Below are 25978 nucleotides of genomic sequence, written 5' to 3'. Positions count from 1 at the left end.
GGGGCCTTCACACCTTACTCCTGGAAAACTACCGCATCCCCCTGGCTTTAGACAAGTTCGAACCCACCTCAAAGGGAGAGTGCGGGGAGAAGGTATGACAGGAAAGAAAAAGGCTCAACAGGAGACATTCAGCCACATCCTGGGAAGCAGGGCCTCAATACACGGAGCAGTTGTCTGGGAGGACAGACAGCTTCATGACGAGAGCCCCAGCCCCCATCCTGCCCCTTTCCCACCTTTTGTTGCTGAGTGTGACACCACATGGCATGGGATATCCCTTTGGTCCCTTTAGGCCAGCTGTCCTGGTGATGTCCCCTCCCCACCTCTTGCCCACCCCCAGCCTGCTGGCTCTGGGGGTCTGGAGGCAGCCCTGGTGCTGTGCCAGCGCTGCTCAGCAATAGACACAACACTGCTGTGGTGTCAGGGCTGGATAAAACACCGGTGTGATACCACTGCTGCTCTAGCTACAAGTGCAGAGCACAGCACTCTATGGGCTGCTGCAGGGAAAGTTGACTCCATCCCAGCCAGACCCAGTACAAATAGTTATTTGCCACCATTATTTTATTGCAGTTGTTTATTCCTTTGACACCAGCGAATTCTTAGCCTTCTTTTCTGCAAAGACCCCGCTGACGTGGGGAAATAGTGCTATCCCCACAATATACCAACAGTGTGGTGGAAGAGACAACTGAATAAAACTGTCTGGGAATACACAGCAGAGAAAAACTGCTGTAAAATCCCGCTCCGACAGGCTTTTGGGAACATCCCACCTTCTCGCCGGTCAATGACAATGTTTAACATTGCCGAACGATGACTTGGGTCAAAACCCTCTGCTGGCAGAACCGCATGCAAAGCTGCTCAGCAGAAGGGCTTTGCCAGCCCTGGCTTTGGAGGTGGCTCCAAATCCTGCAAACCATCCCCATGCCAGCGTTCCCTGCAGTTCCAGCTGCTCGCGGAGCCTCCAGCAGCGGCCGGGTGCCTCACATGATGTGCTCCTGATGCTGCTCCTACACACTGGTGCTTACGGAGCTCCACCTACACGGCTTGATTCACCATGAGGAGGTGGCATTATTTCCAGGCTAAATTCAATTAACTCCCTTGACTCACACAGAGCACGCGATGCAGACTGCAAACGTTAGAACAGTGCAGTGACAGCAAGCAGGCCTTCAGCACATCTATATGTATAAATTTCTGGCATTAATAATCTGGATTATTACAAACTATTTGCTCACTCTACTCTTCACACACAATGTGCTCAAACCTGTAATCCAGATTACTGATACCAGAGCATTCAAGCACTACTCACCCGTCTGTCTCTTTTTTAAGCAATTCTGACAACCTCAACAGAAGGCACGCTGCAGCTCGTACTGCCTCTGCCCTCTTCCCCAGGAGATTAAGAGGAAGCTGCAGAGCCACAAAATTCTTCCAGACAGAAAAGTTAATGTGATTTGGACAAACAGTGAAAAAATGGCCGCTTTCCCTTGGAAAACCTGAACCTATTATATTTTTATGCATATTAATGTAAGCACAATAAGTATTTTCAAGAGAGATTAATAAATCAGCTTTATAAACTATTTACTAAGTTCTATTGAAAAAAAAAAAAATCTGTAATGCCGTAACACTTTGGGGCAGAAGAATATGCACTCAAATATTAGAGGAATAGAGAGGAAGAAAAATATTTAATCTGTTAATGTGAATTCAGCAAATATATATTTATTTCCATTTCTTATGTTTAAATAGCTTTATCTAAATAGTTTATGGATTCATTTAATTTTTAACAGATGGTTTGCAAGACCTGTTTATGTGAGCAGTACAACACTGCATTTTAATTTTTCATGCATATTGAGCCCAAATGTGTATTATATTTATCATTTGCAATATTGAAATACCATATAACACTTTTTTTTTCTTTTTCTTTTTTTTTTTCTGGAAATTATCATCAACATATTACTTAATTACTGCAAGCAAATGCCTTTTTTTGAGGTGTGTTGAAACTATACATCATCCAAGCATGTACCCAGCTTTCCCAGCGTTATCCTAGCAGAGGTCATATGTATGTGTATAGTTTGGCACAATTATTTCTATTCCATTACCGAGTTCCCTTTGATCCCTCTGCCACATTTGCTGCTTTGTTGCGGGGCAATTAATTCTTAACATGTAGGGCTGGGATGGACCTCCTCAGCCACCACGTCCAGCCTCCATTAGAACAGGCAACCACATCAAATAATCTTTTAAATTAAGCACTTATAATTTGCCTTGCATAGCATCATTAGTACGTAAGGATACATCCTCTCTGGTATTCTGTAGTTCTGAGTGGAGTTGCACGCTGGAGTAAAAACATTGCCGAGATGCTGTTACCTGTACTTACACTACTGCTTGTTAAGCAAGTAGTACCTAACAAAAGAACTGCAGGGCCAGTCCTATGCTTATTTAAGACATTTATCAGACGTGCATGCTCTGCCAAAGGACTGCAGGCAACCAGCCACCGGGGCGCCCCCAGACAGGGAGGACTCACTTTGAAGATCTCACAATACATTGCTGCATCCAATAAATTGATTTGCCATGATCCAAACTTTATAAAAGCCTCTCCTGGATAACTTTTTTGGTTCTTTGGACTGTCTCGGGCCGTGTATTTTTTTGGCTTGTGCAGTAATATGAAATTTGAACCTTTCTGCAGGCTGGAAGGGCAATTCAAGCACAACGTTCACAATCCTATAAACTCTGGAGGATGAACTGCTGCAGACAAATGAGTAAACAAACAACTATGTACAGCAGATTCCGACACTCTTACCTACAAAAACATTCAAATCTAGACATAACCCCACAGAAGATTATGGAACTGTTCAAAACATAAAATGTGAGTACTGGGAGATCTGCTGATCAGAAAAGGGTTCACGACAGTGTCCTCAGTTAGCAAGGCCGCACTGATGCAATTATCCTTTAACTTAAACCGATTATTAGGGAGCCTGATCACCTCACTGACAGCTATTCCTGAGTAATAACATGGACGTAACTATGATGATGTTCAAGTCGAAGCTTCATCTTGCTTCAAATGTTTACAAGTGGGTTGGTATGACATCATAAAAGATTGTATTATTTCACAGACATCATTCTGAGTACTTCTTTACTGAGGTAAATTGCACAGATCTCCCAAAATACTGCTTTATGAATCACATAACAGCACGTATTCTCTATTGTACATTTTAGGAGCACTGTCAAAATAATAAAAAAAAACAGGGGTGGAGAGGGCTTGGTGTCTCACTTCCCGTCCTTTGTGTGCACATATTTTATTGTAGATATGTGCCCTGAATTCTACAGCTGAAATGTTCTGCCAGTCGTGACTCAAACAGATGCTGAAAAACTGGAGATGATTTTAAAAAAGTGACTCAAAGCCCAAGAAGCAGAGTATCAAAAGCTAAACAAGATTACTTAAGAGTATGTTCAGATATTGACTCAGTCATGTCCTAGTAGAGATTTCTGACAGTAAGTGATTCAACCAGAGAAAAGCATCACAAAGAGCAAACTGGCTGGACAGAAGGCTGAAACCGAGGCACACACTAGTCATGAGGAAGGAAAAAATTACCTAAGGATGTAATGAAGCACCCATCACTGCAGAACAGGTGTCTCTCTATGCAGTATGCTATAGCTTAAATGGAATACGTACACCTGATACAGAAATTGGGCGCACTCCTTGGTCTTATTTTGAAGGTGATGGTGATCATAGTAGTTTATGAAATACTGGCCCTATTTAAGTCAAGGCAAGTTTTCCAATATACAGGACAAGTCCATATATTCATGAATACCGACAAGAGCATTAGTTAGTGTTTTACACTGTGCCTTAGTCTAGAATACCAGTTTTTATGTTTCTAGACTATAACCTTTTTATGCTTGTATCAGATAACATAAAACGGCAAGTATAAACTTCATCTTGGTCCAACACATTTTATAGCAAAAGAAATTTATAAATCCTTGCCATTTTATCAGAAGGAAAAATTGGGGGGAGGGGGGGTCTACCTTTGAATCACCTGTTTAAAAGGACCGTAAAAGCTCCTCAGAGTGTGGCAGGGTCACCAGCAAGAGCTCAGCTGGGTGAAGCAGAGGTTGGATGTGCAGCGCAGAGCATGGGTGGCCACATCCGTGGGAAGGGATGCGCTCCTCACCCACTGCAGGTGGTGAGCTCCGCCGACAGGCAGGCCACGATACTAATCTCAGTGCTGAAGTGATGTGAGAATACTGCTCCCGAGCCGCACCAAAGGGTCACACAGCCTGCTGTCCTGTCTCTTCTCTGCCACCTAAGGAGAAGTGTCAGACCGGGGCGCACAGCTCTGACCCCTAACACCCTCTCCCAGGCTCTGGCACTTTGTGCCTTAGGTACTTCCTGAGCCAGACTTCAATAACTGTCAGTGGCTTCTCCTTTCACATTTTACCAATTCTCTCTTGACCAAGACAAAGTCAGGGACTTCACACAGTTGGTAACAACCACGGAATACGTAACGTGGAAGGGTTATTAGCAGGATTTAGGGATTACCGCCTTACATGCTACACTAACATCTGGCAGATTACTAATGTCTCTGAGAAAGGGATATAAAGATAAAAGCAAAGCTTAGACAACACTGTTCTGCACTGAAGGCCATTCAAACTGGGCTGTTTCAGATCACTTCTAATAGCGCTGTTAAACGTCCACTGCCTGATTACCTTTCGAGAATGAGGTTTTAGCATTGTTTTAAGCCCTCCAGCACCAGCACTCAAGATCTGAACTCATATATGCACCTGCACATACACAAGCATGCAGCAGTTGTCCTACCAAACAGTCCAGCAATTCTAGATTTTAAATATTAAAAATGTGATCTATCTCAAGATCTATCAAGCAGCAATATGGTCTCATAAAATAGTAATGCTTCTTATTTTCTGATTACTGGCATGCATCTGGAAGGTGAGTTAGAAAAGACATTCAAACACTTCTCCCCAAAGGCACAGTGACCTCAAGGTTCAAAATCAGCTTTCTCCCACTGAAGCTTGAGCTGGTGCTCCCTTACGTTATTAAAACACCACCGATTTTCAAAGAGAACACATTTTAAATCAAGACTTTCATAGGCACAGAGAAGTGACTCTGGAAGCTAAACAAGAATGCTTCAGCTAAAGATGGTATTTGTAGCTGCAGCTGTTTCTTAATTTCTACCTGACAAACCTGGCTAAAAAGGATATTGTAAAACAAACTCCAATGGTTTGGCAGTTGATTGATTAACAGCATTTATTGTACATGTTATGAATGGCACTTACACCTTGGAAGTCCAGGTTCTGTAGCGTTACATTCTATCAGAAACACGGCACAATCATTTCCCTAGCATGTATTTGCAGCAATTATAACTGCGATACTTTTCCAGTGCCAGCAATTACACTGGCGTTTGTTTTCACACAATGTCCTTTTAGGACAGCCTGAGAGAAAGCAATCACTCGTGGGACAGGATTTGTTGTTTTCTTGTTTGCTTTAAGAATCTTGCTGTGCATTTCAAAACCACTTCTTCAAAAAGAAGAACAATACAATTAGTCTTTTCCTGTAATATTCTTCACGTTAACTGAGAGAAGGTTCGCATGGCATAAGTTGAATGTTACAAGCAGGTTGCTGTGTTCTGAAGACAGCCTACTTGTTTGCATTAAGGTAGAACTGTGTATTTCATTAATGGCAAGTAATTCTGAGAAAGTATAAACACAGATACTGTGTTGGATTTTTTGTTTTGCTTTGTTTTTAACATAACACAGAGGCCACCACAATTACAATAAAACTTCAGCCTATCGTGATTTTCCTCCCGAAGGTCAACAGAAGAATCAACAGAAACTAAACATATTGCACAAGTAGTCAGAATGCACAAGCCAACCAGCTGGCTCTACAGGGAGAATTCAAGCTACTTCAGCTAAAGTAAATGGCACTTCTCAGTCAGTTTGGCGTCACTACGTCTCATTCTGCTTCATCCTCCCGCTCCGCCACGTCCCCTCTTTGTGCTCGGGGGGCCTTTGGGAATGATTAGGGGAGCAGGTTCCTCCCCGCTATTGCTTCCTGGAGGAGTCGCAGTTTGGGACCCCTGGCCGCAGCCGCCCGGGGGACCTCCTCTGCAGGCGGCGTGGGGGCGGCACCGGGGGCGTCTCGGGGAGCGAAACGTGGTAGAAGTTTGGCAAGCGAATGTCGTACCTAAACCCCTTCCCCACGTGCACCCTGTCGTTCAGAGCATACAGTTTCTCGGCAATGTCGCTCCCGATTAAAATTGAGAAGAGGCGTGAGATGAAACGGTGCTTAGCAAACAGCAAGTACAGCTTCTTTCTCCTCCAGGCCACATATCGACAATCTGTCTCTGCTGTAAGTGTTACCTATAGAACAGAAAATTAAAATTAGCTAATTCTGATGTTTCATTGCATCTCCTGCATTTAAAGCCGTTTAATCCAGCTAGAGAGCTGTGCGAGGTTGCAAAAGGCAAGCGAAAGGGATGACTGGGAGGGGATGCCCCCAACCAGCCTCGCTGGCTGTGGCGAGGAGGACGATCAGGCCTGCACCATGCGCAGCAGCCAAAGCAGGGAGCGGGATGCCAGTGTGCCCCGCTTTGGCTCCCTGCTCTGCTCTCAGCAGCTGACACTGGCGAGGTCTAAAGAAAGCTCTCTACAAATGCCACTGCCCTTTGTGAGGTGTGACCCAGCACCAGAAGGGGCCAGCTTGTCACCCTGATGCCTGCCAAGGGACGGCAGTGCAGCGGCTCACGGGTTACAGGGTGGCAGCTCGGATGGACGCCGTGCCCCTCGCTGTACTGCGGGCACAAGGCTCCCTGCCGGCATGCTCTGAATTTCTCCTCCTGTGGGTGTGGGTAAAGCATCTCCTGCGGACACGCGTGGTTTCTCAGGTATTTTAGTTATTTTAGCACAGCAAACAAGAGTCTACCTCTTGGATTAGCTTTTAGGAAAAGCTCGTTTGTCATAACAACGAGATGCAAACAGCAAGAGGATACAAACAGCATGACCAGTCCCATGGGCAGAGAACATCCCTCCCCAAAACAGCGGAGTGCCCGATGTTTGCTTTCACAAACAACACCCACAAACAAAGGAAGTTATTGCCAAACCAATTACTACTTGAACATTTTTTTTTTCTAACCCTCCACTTTTACCTGGAAAATTCCCTCTTCTGTGGGCCTCAGTGAATCCCATTCAGGAGAATCCAGAAATTGGAGAGGAAAAATATAATGCAGAAACTCCCCATCAACTGTCACTCTGATCCTACCGAGATAAGACGTGTTAATTTGTTAGTACTACGTGTACAGCAGCAACGACTGCAACAAGAATGTGTTATTTCTACCAGGTGAGGAGTTTAAATGTAGTTTTGATAGCATGAAGAAACAACCACTGGCCAACACTATCCTAATCATATTTTTTGAACCCAGCTGGATCAGACTAGTGGAGTGAGAATACAAGGCAATCGTGCAGCTGAAATTCAAACCTTTTCAGGGCATATTCAAGGCACATTATCGTGTCTGGGCAGGTCTGGGCAGCAACATGCAAGCTTGGTCATAAAAAGGCTAGCGTGCGCTTGCGAGGTGAAAGATCAAGGCGCAGAGCACCGGTTGCCTCCTCCGGTTGCAAGCTACAGGATATACTTCCAGGTAGGGCAAACACGTGTTTTGGAGGGAGCAAAGTGGCAAAGGCAGGGAGTGTGATGCGGTAGTTCCCCATGCCACGTGTTCTGCAGGGCTCTGTGTTGCAGAGGAATTAAATTGCCACATCACAACTGTCTCTGGAGCCAGGAGCCAGGATGGACATATGGCATCTCTGTATGGCCTTCTGCAGATGCCAAAGAAAAAATTTACTTTGAACTTTTTTCTAAAGCCATATTTAAGTTTGAAGGCCACAAGCAGGAAATGTTTGTTTGAACCTCAAAGCAAGCTGTAGGTGTTCCCTTTTTACATCTGCTCTACACCAAGATCAGCATTTCTTGCAAAAGCACAAGCAGCAGCCCTACACTGCATGAAGGAGCCTAACAGGAATTCCCTGCATGGTGACTGAGCAGCTGGGCATGCAGAAGGCTGGACACCTCCCCTTCACTATGACCATGACCAAAAGCCACCTCCACATGGTACCTTCTAGACAGCTCCCAGGAATGCTCTAAACTTGGGTTCCAGCAACGCTAACTACTTACGATCCACATTGTTCACTGCCAGCAGTACTAAATCAGCTGAGTTTCAATCTGCTTACAGGTTCCTTCCATCCATGCAAGCAGGCTGCCAAAACGCACCTACAAAGCGTCCCACCAAACCTAGACCACAGCCATCAGTGCTGGGTATCTCATATAGAGCTGGGTATGTATATAGTGCTGGCTACCCCATCTACCCTCGTGGTGGCCCAGAACCACGCTGCATGCAGTATATCAGCGAGTATTTCCCTTCAGAAAAGCATCAGCAGGGTCACTAGGAGGGTCCCTGGTAAGCAGGGATACAAGCAGTAACTGTAGAGTCAGCTATGCAAGTCTGGATGGGGCCCAACTATGTCCCACTGCCCTGGCAGGGTGCTGTCAGACCTCCTCTCCCTTACTCCCTCCCTTCTCCCAGCCCCCGGAAAGCAGCCATGTACAATCTAATAACAAAGTCAATACACTCTATTAAACTGTGTTTACCTCAGTACATTGAGTTTCATAACTACATTTGAGTCCTGCTTCAGATGACATTAGCCGAGAAAAAAGATAAACAAAGAAAGATGCTTTGTTCATCGGCTAGGTGATAGATGGCGAAACGTAGCCTGAAGACTACGTTTGGTCCCTTTATCTGCCTAACATGTTAAGTGCTATGATACAGTGCTCTGAATAAGGATGACTTAAGATGCTTTTCTTTAAGCTATTACAGATTTTATGCTTAGTGTTTCTATGCTAGCGCTGTCCTAGACAAGTGTATTTAGCCCATTAATATTTATATTACTTGCATTAATTATTTAATCTACTGTACTGGAAAATGAACAAACAATACACAAATGAGGCATTTTTGCTTTCATTTTCAAGAAGGGGTGGGGAAGATATCTGCAGTAAGTCCAAGCAAACTGATACCAACCTGCCTGATACAAGCAAGGACAGTTTATCAATAGGTGTTTTGCCTTGCATAGCGTAACAGTGCTCCTTCTCCAGGGTAACCACTTCTGCATCACAGCACAAGACAATCTTCCTATAAACAGTTAAGGAAATTCCTAGAGGCTGGAAGAGAGCACTGTAGAGTTCCTGGAATTCTTTGTCAAAGGAAACACTCCGAACTTGATAGGTAACATAAATGAACTGTACGAAGCATATAACAAACAGTATAAAATTCCAGGAGAATATATCAGCAGCACAGACATCCAGCCAAGCCCAAACAGAAGAGCAGAGAAAGCCCAATCCAAGCAAACTGAAGACATAGAGAAGCCCAAAGAATCCACTTCCACCCATGAAGCCAACAACAAAGAGAATACTAGCTAGGTGGTAGATAGATCCCTCTGCCTCTTGCTTCCAGGTGGCACACGTAGGATGTGCATATATCAAGCTCTCCCAAAAACTTGCATTTTCTCCCATGGCTGGACTAATTTTTCGATTCAGCTGAATCTCTGAAATTGTTATTTATGTGATACAGCCAGTGGGGTTCTTTGCTTTTCCATTCTTGCCAACTCTGCTCAATGGTCACATAATGTCAGGGTCTCTTTTGGTAGTAAAGTTGCACTTAGGATTTCCAGCAACTAGGAAGCTAACGTTCTCAGAAGGCAATGCTGTTTCTCATCAGTTCATGCGTTGTCTTGACTTTGGCCGTGTCATCTGCAGTTTTATCTGATCTGGACAAGTGAAGAAAAGATGAATTACTTATAAAATGATTTTCATCAATTAAACTTGATCAAAGCTTTTATTGTCTAAAACCGCAGACTGCATTACAATCATTCAATTTCCCTTGTAACCCTGTGATTCCAGGATCAAACCTTAATATTCACTCGATTGAAGATCATGTTTTTGTACACACGAAGCCTGCAGGAGCTGTCAAATTGCCACTGAATCCACGTAAACCTGTACAAAACATCCAGGGCATCCTGTGACATAGTCTGTCTGCAGCCTAACTGCTGAGAAAGTAGTTGCATTTTCTGGTCCTGAACCTGCTGCCTGCGAGCCCGATCTAATGCCCTGCCTCCTTTGGGAAGAAGAGACGAACTTTTGTCCTTAGCTCACTTCCTCCATGTCATTCCGGATTTCTGTCAAACCATTCCCTTCCCCTCTTTGCCCTTCTGTTATCACTCATGAGCTCAGCAAAGCTGTCCCTGGAGATGGCAAGCTACGTCCCCAGACATCCCAATAAGGGAAACCCAAGCATCATGGGGGATGCTCTTTTCTCCTCCAAGGATGGACAGCAAAAAGCTGTCATGTATAAAGACTATGAAATTTAAAGGCAGCTTTACACAGATTGTGCTGTTAGAACATGAAGCAAGTCATCCTGCAAAATACTTCTCAAAAGGCATTTACAGAGCTGTTTTACAACAGTCCAAAGTTCGACTTTATATAATTTCATGCTAAGGGCTACAATTTTATTGTTCAACACCGTAAAATGTTAAAAATGCTACTTTTTACCATATTACAATGTATTCTTAAGAGTTTAATAGAACCTACGATACACAACTGAAAAACATGGAAAAAAAAAAATACAAAAGCAAAACTAAGAAATAAAATCAAGCCCAGCTTCCTTTGTCTCTCTTTTAAAGAAAAAATACATATTTCAACGTGAGTTTAGAAGCAGTAGGAAAGTGCAAAGCCAGAACCTAAACCTTTCAGTAATGTAATCAGAACTGAAACCCACCAAGGTCTTCAGTGTCTGTTTCTTTTCCTGGAAGAACCGCAGGGAAGCTAACATAATCTTGCTATCTAAATTATTGGATTCTCTAGAATATCAAAGGCAGCTATTTTTTTTTTTCAAGAGCCACAGACATCAACAAGTAAAAGAAGTACTACTGCTGCAGTGAAGCATCCCGTATTGTTCAGCAAGGCTTTCAGTGCTTTTCTTTTTTCTTTTACTGTGAACAGATCTAAGAAATTCGTAGAGCAAAGCCGTATCAGGAGTAGGTCTCGATGATCCTCGTGGGTCCCTTCCAACTCAGATATTCTACGATATCACATTTCCTAGCTGCTACAGCTTTACTTCCTTTTGCCAACATTCTCAACTTCTCTATTGCCAACATTTTGCTCCAACCAGTTCCCATCGAGATCCTACTTTCTACACAAAATTCAGTGTTTTGAATGGGATCACAACTGAGATGCTACATGGGAACTGCCTGCATGACACAGAGATAAACACCATGGGTATGTGCTGCAGTCTACCTTCCATTTCCAACATCTTTCTTCGTGAAAAGTTGCATGACATTGCAATACTTTCACAAAATTTATGTTCAATTTCCAATCCGCTACAGCATTGGCGGCCCACCTGCACTACAGCTCAGAGCACTGCTGTGAAACATCTGCTTGTGACAAGATGGGTCAAAAAGAAATCCAAGAGAACAGCGTACCACTGGGACGCAGACAGGGGGTCACCATACACAAAAACAAAGCCCCTGAAAAAACGTGCTCTATTTATAAATGTTTATGCTTGGAACGGGACATATACATCTAAACCAGTGCCTGCAAAATTCCCCTCTATTTCAGAAGTTGTGCCCAATTGGAACATTCATGGCAAAGTACTGGGCTACAGCATCACCCAGGCTGCAGAGGACCTCTCTCCATCCAGACAAGAGGAGGGCAAACGTTAGCACAGAGCACAGCCTCACCAACACGGCACTCTCCCGAGCTACTGGAGTCAGGCAGGCAAAAACAAATCCTCTGGAAACACTGCAGATGACTGCTCGATGCAGCTGCTTGCTCTGGGCTACGGCGAAGAGCAGCCTTGATTAATGCAGGTAAACTACAGGCAGAAAGAGAGGATTCCCTTATCTGAATCAAGAAAGCGCTCTCAGATTTGCAAGCCAAAAATTGTTGACAGTTTTTCTTAGGAAGTATTAACTGAGCAGAGAGAACAGTATGGATGGACCTAAGCAAAGAATTAATTTTAAATTCTGACTGATATTTAATGCTACATAAGGCCTTCACTTTTTTATTTAGAGTTCCTGTAAGTCCAGGATTTACACTCTGCAGGGCTTCAGGCCAGTCACTGTAATTAATCCGTTCACCTACTGCAGGCACGGCAGGGAGAACATGGAGAACTGCATCTTCCCCACATAAATGTCTGCTACTTTTTACTCTTTCCCTTGCAGAGGAAAGTAAACCTGACACACACACGTTCCTGAGCCTTGCTGCTGTCCCAGCTACATGGCTACCATGTTCAGAGTAACACAGACACGGTGGCTGCGGGCTGCTGGAGCCAGAGATGCCTGGACGAGATCTCCCAGCCCAGAAAGAAGCCATACCCTGTGAGCACAGGTGGGATTGCTGAAAGGTTTCTGGATGTTTTACCCCACCACAAGTCTTTCCTTCTCAAACGTGGAGAAAAATCAGCCCTGACTGGAGGTGGGGGCAACATTCAGCAGCAAGGACTCGCAACAACCAACAGCTCTTCTGAAAGGAAGACAGAGATAAAAATTAAGGGGTTTGCTGCAGCTTCAAGGCAGTAAATGGAGCAGCTCAAGTATATTCTCTAAGATAAGTGCTAGCCAGCAACTGAAAACTTTGTATGAACAGAATATTAAAATAGCCAGAGCAGAATGAATTTATGTTGGAATTCGCAGGCACACTGTATGATCTCCTGAAATGGGCATTTCCCCCATTCACTGCAGCATTCCCACAGAGAAATACCGATCATGTAAATTGCAATTTACTTGAGAACCAGGTACTTCACCCCATATTTGCCATCGACGACTCAAAGTCAATTCTGAGAAGCACTGAGGGTTAGTTACTGTGTTGGAGTCAATCGTTTCTGAAACAAATCCCAAGCAGACCCAAACCACCTGAGGCCACAAGCAGTCTTCTCTTTGGTCTTTTTAATTAAGTCGAAAGTGAAGCTATCCAGAGCTGGAACACCCTGCTCCTTAGCTGCCTTACCCTCTGTACTCGGTCGGGAAGCCCTCAGGATGCACACTGTACAAGCCGACCAGAGGTGGAGCCTCACATGCTGACCATGCAACCAGCCTGGCTCATCCTCATGGCTGGCTACAGCCTTGCCACCAAAAGGGAAGATGTTCCAGCATATATGCTTGTATGTTCAAATGGACATTGTGCTGTGTTTAGCAGGCTTTGTCTTGACTTTTTTAGCCATCTACAGCACGGGCTGGCTCTACAGTCACAGCACCTGCCCCAGCCATACAGATGGGAGCTGGGGTTCCCCTGAGCTGGGGCAGGAGCACCCCATGGCCCTGGCTTCCAGAGGGCCGAGCCCTGAGCATCCCACCCTGGCTGTGACATCTCATCCCATCTTTTAGGCGTATGAAGAGAAGCTGCTCTTTAATTTTAGCAAGTACTTCCTCCAATGTAATGCAGTAGCGCTTTGTTCAGCAGGTCTATTAACGCATCGCTTTCTTCCAGTTCCATTAGGTTTCTGGAAACCACTCCCTGCTCCGCTACTGCCACAGATTTCTCTTGGTTGTTGTTTAAGTAGCACGCCTTCCCCCGGCTATTTTCCTTCAGCAGTTGCTCACGTAGGGTTAGATGCCCAAAGGGACTGAGATGACCGAACTCTGGATTGCAATGCAGTGTCTAACTCGTAGCAGTGCGCCGAGGAGCCAGGCACCTACAGACAGGCATGGCTGTGCACCTACAGGCAAGTATGGGCAGACAAACACGCTGCCTTCAGTGACAGACAGCCCCTGAAGCATGCATACAACAATTAGGACAGCAACTAACACCACAAGCTCACATCCCAGCTTACCTTACACTTCATGAGTGTCTCTGTCCTAGAGAAGGCAGTAACTGTGATACTGGAAAACGTTGTTTTCCCAAGAAAATGCAGCCTCCGCAATGCAGAGAAGGCTACAGTAACTTCATCACAGCTGATAACATCTATTTAGGAGGTAGAAAGGGGAGGAAGAAGGATGAGAAGGAAAGGGACTACCTGATCCGAAAGACAAAGCTACCAAGATAACCAGTCACTAGATATATTCAGATCACAAGGATATGCAAGTATAGGTAGCAAGCTTAATCATTGGAATGACTGAAAATTCCCTTTGCTTATGAAAATAATTTATGAAATTAAATAAATCAGGATTCTGACTGACACCTAAAATAAGTCTGGACGTGCTGTTAGTAAAAAATAACTGATTTACTCTAATTCTGTTTTTTATTCTACTGAAAGTCAGACTAGATGATTGCAATGATGTGCAAATGGTGACTGCAAAGCTGTGTAGCTGGTCTTACTGGTGAAACCTAGAAGCCCACCTTAGATACCAACTACATAACTACTTTAGACAACAGAAAGCACTGAACACAGGTAGGTCTCTGTAATTATTCCTCATGTAGACCTTCTAGTAGAAACTTTCATCCATGTGGAGTCAGAACTCCTCCGGGGCAATGTTTCTCCAAGAACGGGCCCTTCTGCCACTAAATGCTTTAACATGATACATGCACCTGGCATCCAGGCCTCCGGATCCTGCTTTCCAGGTGAGCACCCTCATCGCAGCACGAAGAGCGCCTGCAGCACGGTCCTCCCTGTCTGTCCCTTTTCTGCACACCACCACAGCTCCAGCAGGACGGGCAGGGTGCGACCCGCGAGCTGCTCTGCATCACCCAGGGCTCCCCGTGGGAGCAGGGATGATGGCTTTGCACTCCCTTGGGCTGAGGAAGGCATCCTGTGTCTCATCCCTGTCTCGCCTGCCGGACCCAAACAAGCAGCTGGGGCACTTCCAAGCTTTTCAGTGCCTTCTGAAAAGCAAGCACCGGCCACGTGGGGCTTTTCTGGGCCCAAACCCTGCTCCAGCCTGGCAGAATTTAGGCTCCCACCATCACAGCTGTCAACCAAAAGTGACCATCAGTCGGCTGCCGCCTTGCTATGGCACCCAGGGGCCCCCGGCACCTGGGCCTGGCCGCTGTGGGGCTGCGCGGGGCCGCAGGGCTGCCATTGGCAAGGCTCCCTCAGCGGCCCTTCAGTGGGACTCGGGGTTCATTCAGCTGGTTCGGCTGCGGCTGGCAAGGCCTGCTGCTGCTTACAGTTGGCTCCAGTCCTCACTCGTCCTCTTTAGAAGTGGAAAAAAGCTGGGGGAGCGAGGGGGGAGGGCTGCGAGAGAGGGAAAGAAAACCCACAGCAACACAGAGTAGTTTAAGGTTCATTAGGAGCACTGCATACAGCGAAGCCGCTATTATTTAGTCTTTAAATATTTAAAGACCAGCCTACTATACACAGATTACAGTACTTGAACGATCGCTCGTTTATCACTGTAAAATACACAACGCAATCCTCTGCGGCTGCAAAGCCAGTACTGAGGATGCTATCTATTTTTTGCTCCAGACTGTATCTGACGTGGAAGAAATGACCAATTTTCTTCCAATCTGAATCAGAACTGATGAAAAGTAACTACGTGTGGTGTTCATGACAAATAATTTCCCCTACTTTTTTTTTTTTTTTTTTTTTTTTTTTTTTCCTAAGCTCTTCAGCTCCTAGGAAACATGAGTATGGAAGGGCAGTTGGAAAAAAATTACATTTTAACTATAGATTGCTGGCACTTGCATAGGTTTGTGCAAGACTTGTCTGCTGCTGAACAGCACTGGACAAGCAATAATTCAGTGGTTCTGTTTTATTGCGTTTTATAATACACACACCCAAGTGAAGCACAAGTTTAAGATTTTCTACGGTTCAACTTTTAAATTAATAATAGAGGAAACAACCACAACGCGTATTTCACAAGTGCTTTAAAGCTGTGCTAATGAACTGCAGGTGAACCCTGCAGACTTCAGCGTGAGTGAGTTTGTGCGGTGCAGCAGTGCCTTTGGCCGGGAACGCACTCCCCTGTAACCAGCCCCGTGACACGAACCTCGTTTCCCAAAAAAGAAACACAGGGGCTCGCTTCATCACACTCCACCTGGACGTAAAACCGGATTGCGGAGCACTGCCATCAGCCACGCATTCAAACGGATACACGGCACGCTGAGTCATGAAACACTGCAGCTGGAACGGAGTGAAACGGTCCAAGGCGGCAGAGCTGGAGGCCTCAGGGTCACGAGTACTGCTCCAGTTTGTGCTTTACTGGGGCAAGCACCATGTGGCTTTACAGGCAAAACAGTGCCGCAAAACAGCAGCGTGCCCAGAGCACTGCCTCAGCACCACTTTCATCAGTCTTCCACCTAGGCGAGTCCGAATACTCTCAGTCTCACAGAGCAACCTCATCACAAACCCAGGCTGTGCCCGCCGCACAATAGCGGGCTTTGTTCGAGCAGCAGAGGCGTACCCAATTACATGCACTACGTGATCCCCCAGCAGCACCGATCCGACTTCACTTTCGCAAGGCTGTGCAACACGCTCTTGTGGTAAAATAAAACCTCGTCTCTGAAGAGCCTGCCCACTTAATGCAATGGTTAAATGCAGTTTCAGCTAACAAGACTTTTCTTGAATCCTTAATAAACTTTGTTCTCAACTTTAATCACAAAAGGTTTTCCTGCAACAAAATTTGCCTTCAAAATTAACCAGTATCGTACTTCCTTCTGTTTTAACATCTATTCTCCTTACTACAGCGTACTTGCTATTTTGCAAGCTAGACCTTTTCTTAAAAACACCCACTTGCAATATAAGCTTCTTTATTAACTGGCACTGTGCAGAACTTTGTGCAAAGCCCGAACAGCAACAGTTCTGCAGACGTGGAGACCATTTCTTGCTTCGCTGTGGTCAGTGCAGGCATTTTTACTCGTGCATACACAATCATATTGCTATTAATCAACAGAGTGGCACGCAGCCCGATTTCTGGAAGCCAGATTTCATCAATGACATCTTTATAACACTACCAGGTGGTCCGTGATTCAATATTACCAGAGATCAGCTACATCAAATGTTTGCCCATAAAGTGATTGACAGCCTAAATGCACACAAAGCTTTACGGAACAGCTGAAGAAAATGTGGTAAAACATGATGGTTTGGAAAAATATGTTTGGAAAAAAATATTATAGCTTGGGGAAAAAAAAAAAAAAAGTGTTTTGTAGGTTTTGTAGCTGTTTCTTTGCAAAGAAACTACTGCACACACAAAACAGACCTTAATTTAAGGGTTCATCTCTTCGTGCCATTTGGTGATGGGGAGAGAGCAGAATCAAGTAGCTGCAGTCAATGAGGCAAACCGAGAGCAAGCTGAAGAAGTCTCCGGCCCTGAGCTGGTTTAGTGGAAGTCCGGATAGTTCCCGAGGTGGACACTGCCCGGGCAGGCTGCAGCCGCACCCCGAAGAAACCAGAAGCCACGCTTTGCAAGAAATACCCCCCAGCCCGATATGTACATATGATGAGGAGCCTTATTTCGGGCAGACCCCTCGGGAGAGGATAAGCGAGGCAACGTGCCACTGAAGGCAGCATTCTGGAGGCGACGCAAAGCTCTTCAGCTCGTAACCCAGGCCGAACCCCGGCATGTGGGGCCGGCTGCGCTCGCACACCGCCCTCCCGGCGGGAGAGGGCCTTGGGGCGAGCCGCGCTCCTCCGAAACCGGGGACGGGGACAGGGACCGGGGACGCGACCCCCGGCAGCGCCGCGGCTGCCGCCCGCCCCGACGGCTCGCCCGAGGGCAGCGCCCGCTGTGCCCTGTGCCCGGTGCCCGGTGCCCGGTGCCCGGCCCCTTACCTGTCCCCGGGCCCCCTGCCGGGCGCCCTCGGCAAAGTCTTCCGGCCGGTTCGGGACGCTTCGGGACGGGACAGACGGGACGGACACAGGGGGGTCGCTCCCCGCAGCCCCCGGCGGCGGGCGCCGTCCCGGCCGGTCCCGTCCCGTCCCCCGGCCCCGCGGCGGCCCCGTCCCGGCGCTGTGACTAAAATAGGCAGCGGCCGCCGGCGGGCTGCGGGCGGCGCCAGGCGCGGGGCCGGCACCGAGCGGCCGCAGCGCGCAGGCGCCTCCCGGCGGCCCCGGGGGGCTGCGGGGTCCCCCCGCTGAGGGGCTCCCGGCTCCGGACACGGGGTCCCCCCGCGGGGGGCTCCGAGGGCGGGCGGGAGCCGCGGTGGCGGTGTCCCCGCGGGGAGGGCAGAGCCGGCGGCTGGGCGGCATCTCCCCAACTTGTTCTGTAACCGCTGCCTCAGGGTAAAGCGCCTGGAGATACCGGTTTGCAAATAAAATGCGGTTTGCCTCGCTGTCACCTGCTCTTTCTCCGGATCTGTGCCCCCAGGGTGGGCTTCGTTGCCTGACTGGTGCATCTGTTTGTGTACAGTCTGCAGTTATTTCGTTTCAAAACAAGCCTATTCCTCACCGAGCGTATGGTTAAACGTGTTGGTGCGGTGTCAGCACATAACCCCCTCGGTGCACTGGCCATACATTTGTTCTGGCGATCACCTTGTGTCCAGGGGAGAAGGAGCTTATTGACTGAATGATACCCACCTACCAATTATTAACGTACATAACATCACAGCCTGTCTCGCACACCTGCACCCTCTCACGGGGTGCCCACCAGTGGCCAGCTCCCAGGTCCCCGTTAGCTCACCGCGCAGTGCAGCAGGGCGCTGACATGAACCTCCCCAGCACTAAGGGGATGGAGCAACCTGTTGTGCTCCAGACAGAAGGCTTGGGGCCCTCGTTAACGCCTTGGTGAACTTGCTTTCCCAGGAAAGCTGTTTATCTGAGGTTTCTGGATCTGTGTTTTCCGTGGAAGAAGATGCATGAGCTTTGGGGACAATTAATTCTCCTGAAACTTGAGAAAACAAACAGCCAGAACAGTTTAACCCAATGCTATCCTGAGTCACATATATTCAAAACTTCATTATCTGGTTGCACTCCTTACTTTTATATCTGTTACTTGAGAGAGAAAAATCTTTTCATAAATCCGATCAAGTATATATGAAGGTTCTTGTAGTTAATTAAACATGTAAAGGTTTTTGCAGTGACACTCCAAATAATTACCTCTGAGACGTGCTCTGCATATGGTGTTTTACAACTTGTCTAATTTTAGCTCTATCTTTTGAGATATCTTTACTGGAAAAACTAAAGCAATGCCGATTCACATTTTTTTCTCTTTTTGCTCTTTGTACTTAGGTGGAGCTAAAAGTGCCCAACCACTTCTTATTCAGACTCATCCCCGGTTTCCTTAGGCATAAATTTGCCCACTATATTTACGCTGCATTGGGACAGAGAAATATAAATAAAATAAACAAAGAATTGCTGAAGTTTTGTGTTTGATCTATTTATCTGTCAGGATTATGTGATTCTAATAAATCAGTATTAGGTCATTTAAAATAGGTTCCTCCTAATCTTCATCGTAAAAGAAGGAAGAAAGTACATTTTGATGGCATATCTCGGAGATACTTTTTGGGTTGTACTTAGTTACAAGCCACAGTCAAGTCATCGTAATTCTCCACAACATACAGGTCACCAAGGAGCAGTTCTGGTAGCATATTTTTTATTTTAATTCAGTAAACCTTACATCAAACATCCTCTAGTGTTGCAAGACTGAGACTACAAATGACCTTCTAAATCTGCATTATGAATGTATTTAGTACTGCACTTTACAGAATTATATATTTGAAGCACTGCATAAAAAGGCAAAATGGTCAAAACTAAGACCTAGATCTACTGAGAGAAGCAGCCTGCCCTTGAAATCCTTTTTAATAAGCCTTAGAAAAGCCTTAGCGTAGGGGATGACTTAGGTAAAAATTCTTAAGTTGAAGGCAATTTTGTTAGCCTTAATTTTTAGCCTGCCACATGGCGACTACACAGAGCGTAGTCTCATTTCTAAAAATGGTTGGCATTCTTCTTTGAAAATCAGGCCTGGATGAGAGATTGAAGTGAGACAACACTGAAATGTCCTAACCACTGCATATCGAGGGGAGGCAAGTGCTGGCTTGCATGCTTTGAATCAGCCCCTCGAGTGATCAAAAGTATTTAAATAGATCCATGATAGATCCCTTCAACATACTTAAAAAGATCCGTGGTATTTATATAAAACTATTTGTAAAAGGTCAAATGACGTAACAGATGCAAACGCAAATTTTAACCAGCACTATTCTTTGTGTCAGCATGACAAGATACAGTGGCCAGACTTAAAGGTGAGCTCAGAAATCCGGCATCAGACCTGAAGAGCTGCAGGAGGCTTCGTGGCCCTGGGCCTGGGAAGGGGCCAGCGCTCTGCCACGGCGCCTGGCCACACAACCAGCAACGGCCAGCTGAGAGCGAGCAGCACAAGAGCAGGGTTTGCTCCGGCCAAGCAGGGCAGGAAGCTGCATCCACCCCTTGGCCGACATCTCTGGGTTTGACCCAACGCTCAGCCACAAAACCAGGCAGCACGAGCTTCTGGCTGGGTGTAAATAACCCTCTTATGCACACTGCTAGATTTATGGGGGCACCTTAGATGCACCTAGCTTGGGGCACGATCCATCCCACAAGAAGTCTGACAGCTCCATAAAGCCTGCAGATTGCTTTGCTGCCTGCTTCTCGACAGCTCGCTCTCTGAACGCCGCTCGCAGCTACCGCTGCCGTCCAGGCAGGGTGACCCAGGAGTGCCTCAGGACTGCGGGCAGCTGCCCTTGCCTGGGTGTGCAGGTGATTGCCCCCAGGCAGAGGAAGAAGAAAGCTCCTGTACTGTCACATTGCCTAGGAAACAGCCGCTTCTATTTCCTCAGCAGCGGCTTGAGGAGGGACTTGCTTGCAGCGTCAGATGGTTGCCTTCTCCATCATCTCTGAAGTAAAGTGGTGGTGTTTCTTACCATCATGCTGTACTCTAGGAGAAGTTATCAATAACTATGCTTAAAGGGGAGATTTTTAATACTTTCTTAGACTTTTAAAATGCTTAATAAATCTCTACTGCATTTTTTTTTTCTTTCTCTGCATTGTCCTTGGTCAATAAAAATAACTTACGGAGCAGGGGTACTTATGGTAGCAGGTGACTTGATGAATTATCTCTTTAGGAAGTGATGTACTTTTTCTCTATGGATGTGATATTGTACTTTCCAGGTAGTCACAAGAGGGCAATATGTAGGAGCTCTTAGTCATTTTGGAATGAGAATTAAAATCTTTATGTACTTTGAAAAGGTTTTAGCAGACTTTTATATAGCTGAGTTCTTCTACAGACCCCCTGTGCTCCTTTTTTTTTGTGGGTATAGCTGAAGCAAGAAGAAACAGCATTTCATTTGGGTAGCAAACTAGTTTTTATTACCGCCTTTTACAAGCAAGACATCAGCCAAGCCATGTCATAATACAATATAATCCTGTAGTTCGTATCATATGCAGCCTGCAAGAACTGAGCAAAACTCAGATTGGAAACAGTTTTCAAAATGTCATTCAATTAACAGCATTGCCCATCAGGTACAGATAAAATAGTTCTAATTTAAGCAAAGGGCTTTTTCAGCCAAATAACATGCTAAATAGAACATTTAAGTTTTTATCTTTTCTCTTTTAAAGACTTTCAGATAATAGAATTAGAATCGAGTGTCCCCAGCTGCAGTTAAGGTGGTGAGCCTCTTCTAAATCCAGGTTTTCATAAGCAAGAGTGTGAGGAATGTAATTCCCTGACTTATTGACTTCACACCCTTGAGGCGGATGACCATGGAGAAGAAGGGAACTTGTTCTGGAAACTGGTTCTTCCCAACCCGAGCTCTTTTCAAACACCAGCACAAGGAAGAGGTGGAAGAAGTGTCTAACACAGGATTTAGCTGTACTGACATGCAAATCCTGGCTTGTTAGTGTTTAAATTCACTCAGTGAGTTCTTTCTTGGCTTCGGGTTTGTAGGGGGATCCCCTCTATGGACTGGGGCAGAGACAAGGAAAGGGTCAGAGCCTGACTTACGCATCCTCAGAGGTCTGAGCACTGCAAATGTATCAGCTGTTGTAAATGCAGAAACCAGATGTTTCTACAAGAAACAAGATGTCTTTGGACCAAGAAGAGGAGTGCCAAAACCATGCAGGTTGAAAGCACAGCGCTTAGGGCACTCACATGGGAAGAAGAAAGAGCCACATTTTCAATCTTGTTCTCGAGACTGTTTCCACACTGCAGCTAAACACAGTTTAACGCCAAGCACAGAAACGATTCTGGAAGTTAGCACTGAAGCTGGACCATGCACTGTAACCACCCCACCAAGGAGATTCTGCCTTGCTCAGATACACCCTGTGGATGCTGAGCATCTCCAGGTATTCAGAAGCTGGGAAAGACAGCACAGCAAATGCTTGCGTCGCAAAAAGAGATTTTGATTTGAGTTGTTCCTGACCTCCAGGTTCCTGGACGGGTGCTTTCACCACGAGGCTGGTACAAGGGGAGGGCTGTGGCTGACCCAGGGCTCTGTCAGACAGGGTGCCTCGCGGGGCTGGGGGCTGTGGCACTGCAGAGCTGTAGGGTGCTCCGTCCCTGCAGTAAGGCGTCTGCTTAAGTGAGAATATAAAGGTAAGAAGGAGTATAAATCCAAAAGCTCTTCAAAACATTATATAACCATGATAGACATCAACTGTGAAAAATTTAAAGGGTGTATTATAGTTGGGCAAAGAAAGCAGATGCTTTCCATCACAAATGTTTAAGGATTTCAGGCAAGGAGATAGTTTCTGTTATCAGTATCTGATCCTCTCTCTTGCTGAAGTTCTGAGTTGTCATCAGCCTCCTACTAGATGTTGTCAGAAAAAGGAAGGAAACCCATAATTTCCAGCCTAAGTTTTCATGTCAAATATCGCAGTAGTTATATAATGTTTTTAACAGTTCTTAGACTTACACTTCTTACTTTTAACCCTATGTATTCCCACTGTTCATTTTGCTTTTTCACCTTCTTCCAGCTCTTTTAACCTCCTCCCAGAAGCCTGCTCTCTCAGTCTGCACCAATCAAGCTATTTTCACAAGCATTGTTATTAAGAATAGATTAAGATTTTTAAAACTTTTAAAACAGATTATTATCATTGCTCAGGGAGATCCAGATGACCAGTGTACCCACCAGTGCAAGAATTCTGCCCTGCTGGGGAAGTCCATATTGTTGTTACAAAAAGTCTGGACTTACTCCAAGCTACACCAATTCCAGCTGGCACACACTCGCTATCATTTAACTCCTTTCACCTACTGCAGCTCTCATTCTCAGTGTTCAGAAGGTGTATCTACATCTTACTACATTAATTGCAGTTGGAAACTCTGGATAACCTATGTCATCAAGCACTAGCAGTGAACAGAACCAGGGTAAGCCCTAGTGGACAGACTTGCCATAAAGCCTTATGGAGTTTAAAAAATACTGCTCAAGTATTTTATAAAAAAGTCTCTTTTTCAAACGAAACTTCAAAGGGGGAAAAATCACAAAGCATATGAAAATCCTGCAGTATAGTTCTAGCTCCCTGTAGACACGGGAAGGTGGCAGAGAGGTGTGGGAAATACTGCATTGCCATTTCCCACCTCCTGTCCACATTCTGCACACATTAAAGCTTACCTGGACTATGGCAGAATAAATTAATAAGTAAAAATCATTGCAAGTACCTATCCTTGCATGAGGTCGTGTTTTTTTAGTTCTCAACTTCTCTACCAAGATTGTTATCAGCAATATTACGGTGTGGGGCTGAATTTCACCATCCATATCATATTTCTGCTTTGAGTTGGGGTTAGCAATGCAAGCAGGACTTCACTCTTGTAAATGCAGGTTCCCAGCGTTACTGACTATATCCACCACCACCGCTCTTCTTGCGTTTTGCTTCAGGCGCAAAGCTTTGCAAAGAGCTGCAGACAGCAAGGAGGTGGTTATATTTAATTCAAAGGTATAAAAATAGGAAATGGATTCTTTTGAGTGTTCACTTTATTGTGTTGCTAATGAATTATAAAATGTATATCATCAAAATAAATATTCTTGAAATTGCTTGCTAATGAATCACTTAGACAATGTGCCTATTCAGTTGTGTCAATGATTAATTATATTCTTGCCTCCTTCCTGGAATACAAATGCTTTTATTAAAGCAATCCAAAGACAGTAAGACAACAGACTCATTCTTATGGTCATTCATTCATCTGTGGGTTGATGGAGTATTCCTTTCAGCGTTTTCAGAGTGTATCTGAACAGCTGCAAGTGGCGATGACATAAATGAAAGTTCATGTCACCTTAAGCAGAATGAGATAGAAGACGTTCTATTCATCCAGCTTTAGCTTATCAGTGCACAGTCATTAAATACTAATATTATCTGGAGCACTGTGATAAATGCAGAGCGAACCGTGCCAGCTACAGGCGTCATCAGATGGGAGCCTTTTTACAACATTCTGATGCATGGAGGTGAAGTATTCCAGAATATTAAACATTTCATTAGTTTTCAGCTTTGAGATATGGCTTTAACAGTGGCCAGCCTCACAGGAAAAAAAACAAAAACAACAAAATGTAAACGCAATACTTACAAATCGGTATTTATGAAGTTCAGCAACTGTCACTATTAAATAGCCTCAGAAATCTTTGTTTAGGTGTCATCGTTTCTGCAAGTCTGAAAAGCCACTGCTTATTTGCATAATGGCATTCACATCGTTGTTGAAAGCTTAGGATTGATTTAATGAAAGTGGCAATGAGCAGAGAAAAATGTTTTTGCACTGAATTTAAATAGGCAAATCCTGAGTTTAGGTATTCCTTCCTGGTTTCCCAGCACAAGACACACAGAAAATGTTGACTGCCACCTGTCCTTGGCACCAAGGGGCTTCACTTTAGTGAAGACAGTTAATGGTGTTGGCTCTTGTACCCAACTATTCAGGTGTCAGTAAGCAGATTATTTTAATCTGCTAACTCAACGTGCATTTACATGGAAAGAAAGAAGCACTGGAGAGTTAGTTTAGAATGATTTGTCTTGCATAATGGGAAGCAGCCTATTTGCAGTGATGGGAAATGAGGAGGAGTAAAAGTAAGTAGGGAACTACCACACCTGGCTGTCGCATGCAATGCCTTCAGAATGTGTGGTTTAGCTAAAGTCAATGAAAGTTAAAAGAAAGACCAAAAGGTGATTCATCGACTATGAAGATCATCCAGACATAAAGGATCCATCCTTTATATACTTGCTGTATTAAGAATATCTGATTCAAGGGAAAGTTTAGGAAAAAAGAGATACCCAGAGATACCTCACACATAGGCTGTAGAAAAGCATTTGGTAACCTACAGAAGAGGACAGTTAGGGTTTTTAAAATCTGAATATTTTGTAAATGTTCTGGATGACAAAGAAAAGGCAAGGAGTGCCCAAAGCAAAGCTGACTGAGTTTGATAGTGCTCTTTTTCTTCAAAGTGCAACATGATACGTGCAAAAATAAACACCTTAAAAACAAAACAGAACAGCAAAGAGAACACTTTACTGTGAGGCAGGGCAGGGGTGGGCAGCTGCAGGTGATGGTACCAGCTCCCTGCAAGGAGCAGATCTTGTGCGAGCTGCTCACACACCTTCTGCAGAATTCAGTTCTCCCTCTTCTTGCTAAGAAGCCTCTGGCTAGCCAAGCTCGCAAGCCTGAGGTGGTAGCTGTAACCAGCTTACTGAAACATGAATTTGCTTATGCCTGGCTTATTCTTTCAGGTGCAGATGGAAAAAGATCTGAGCGAAGAAGAACAAGTGCACTGGCTGTGTGGTGCGGCAGTGGGACAGCTGTCTTTTCCTCCATAGTTTCTGAGCTGGGCTTTCTGAGCACCAGGGAGCTTCTGGCTTCTGGACCCTCCGCACAGGTCTCTCCCTCCTCCCCCCCTCCAGATGTTTGCCCAGGCTCAGGACCAGACCAGCCGAGTGCAACAGCCAGCAAAGAAGTAATTACTGGGTTAATGAGCTCCGTGGTGACTATGAAACCATATTTCTATGCCATTGAAGTCAGCAGGAGGGTGCAAATGCAACAGAATATGGAAGCCTTGCAAGTATTACTACTTCGGGAGTTGCGGGGCTTTTTTCCCCAAATAGGATATGTGATGCTGTTC

General features: G+C 45.4%; 1 protein-coding gene across 1 annotated transcript; it reads right to left on the bottom strand.

The window, feature by feature from the left end:
• Positions 1-1823: 1823 nt before the first annotated feature.
• Positions 1824-18061, bottom strand: POPDC3 (popeye domain containing 3). The gene is made up of 4 exons (XM_035320419.1): positions 17748-18061; positions 9069-9813; positions 7143-7251; positions 1824-6357 (listed from the first exon to the last, which is right to left on the bottom strand). The coding sequence occupies exons 2-4, from the start codon at positions 9557-9559 to the stop codon at positions 6040-6042; spliced, it is 918 nt and encodes a 305-aa protein (XP_035176310.1). The 5' UTR covers positions 9560-9813; positions 17748-18061; the 3' UTR covers positions 1824-6039.
• Between the last annotated feature and the right edge of the window lie 7917 nt (positions 18062-25978).

This window comes from Oxyura jamaicensis, chromosome 3, assembly GCF_011077185.1.
Source record: "Oxyura jamaicensis isolate SHBP4307 breed ruddy duck chromosome 3, BPBGC_Ojam_1.0, whole genome shotgun sequence".
In the NCBI taxonomy this organism is placed as follows: Eukaryota; Metazoa; Chordata; class Aves; order Anseriformes; family Anatidae; genus Oxyura; species Oxyura jamaicensis.
The sequence above is the reverse complement of the archived record's forward strand: the minus strand, read 5'-3'. Positions and strand labels throughout refer to the sequence as shown.

Excerpts from the sequence above, each read along its gene's own strand:
- POPDC3 (XM_035320419.1), bottom strand. The coding sequence starts at position 9,559 with ATGGGAGAAAATGCAAGTTTTTGGGAGAGCTTGATATATGCACATCCT. Across the intron at positions 7,252-9,068 it reads TCCTTGCTTGTATCAGGCAG|GATCAGAGTGACAGTTGATG; the intron begins GTTGGTATCAGT and ends TTATCTCGGTAG. Across the intron at positions 6,358-7,142 it reads CAGAAGAGGGAATTTTCCAG|GTAACACTTACAGCAGAGAC; the intron begins GTAAAAGTGGAG and ends TCTGTTCTATAG.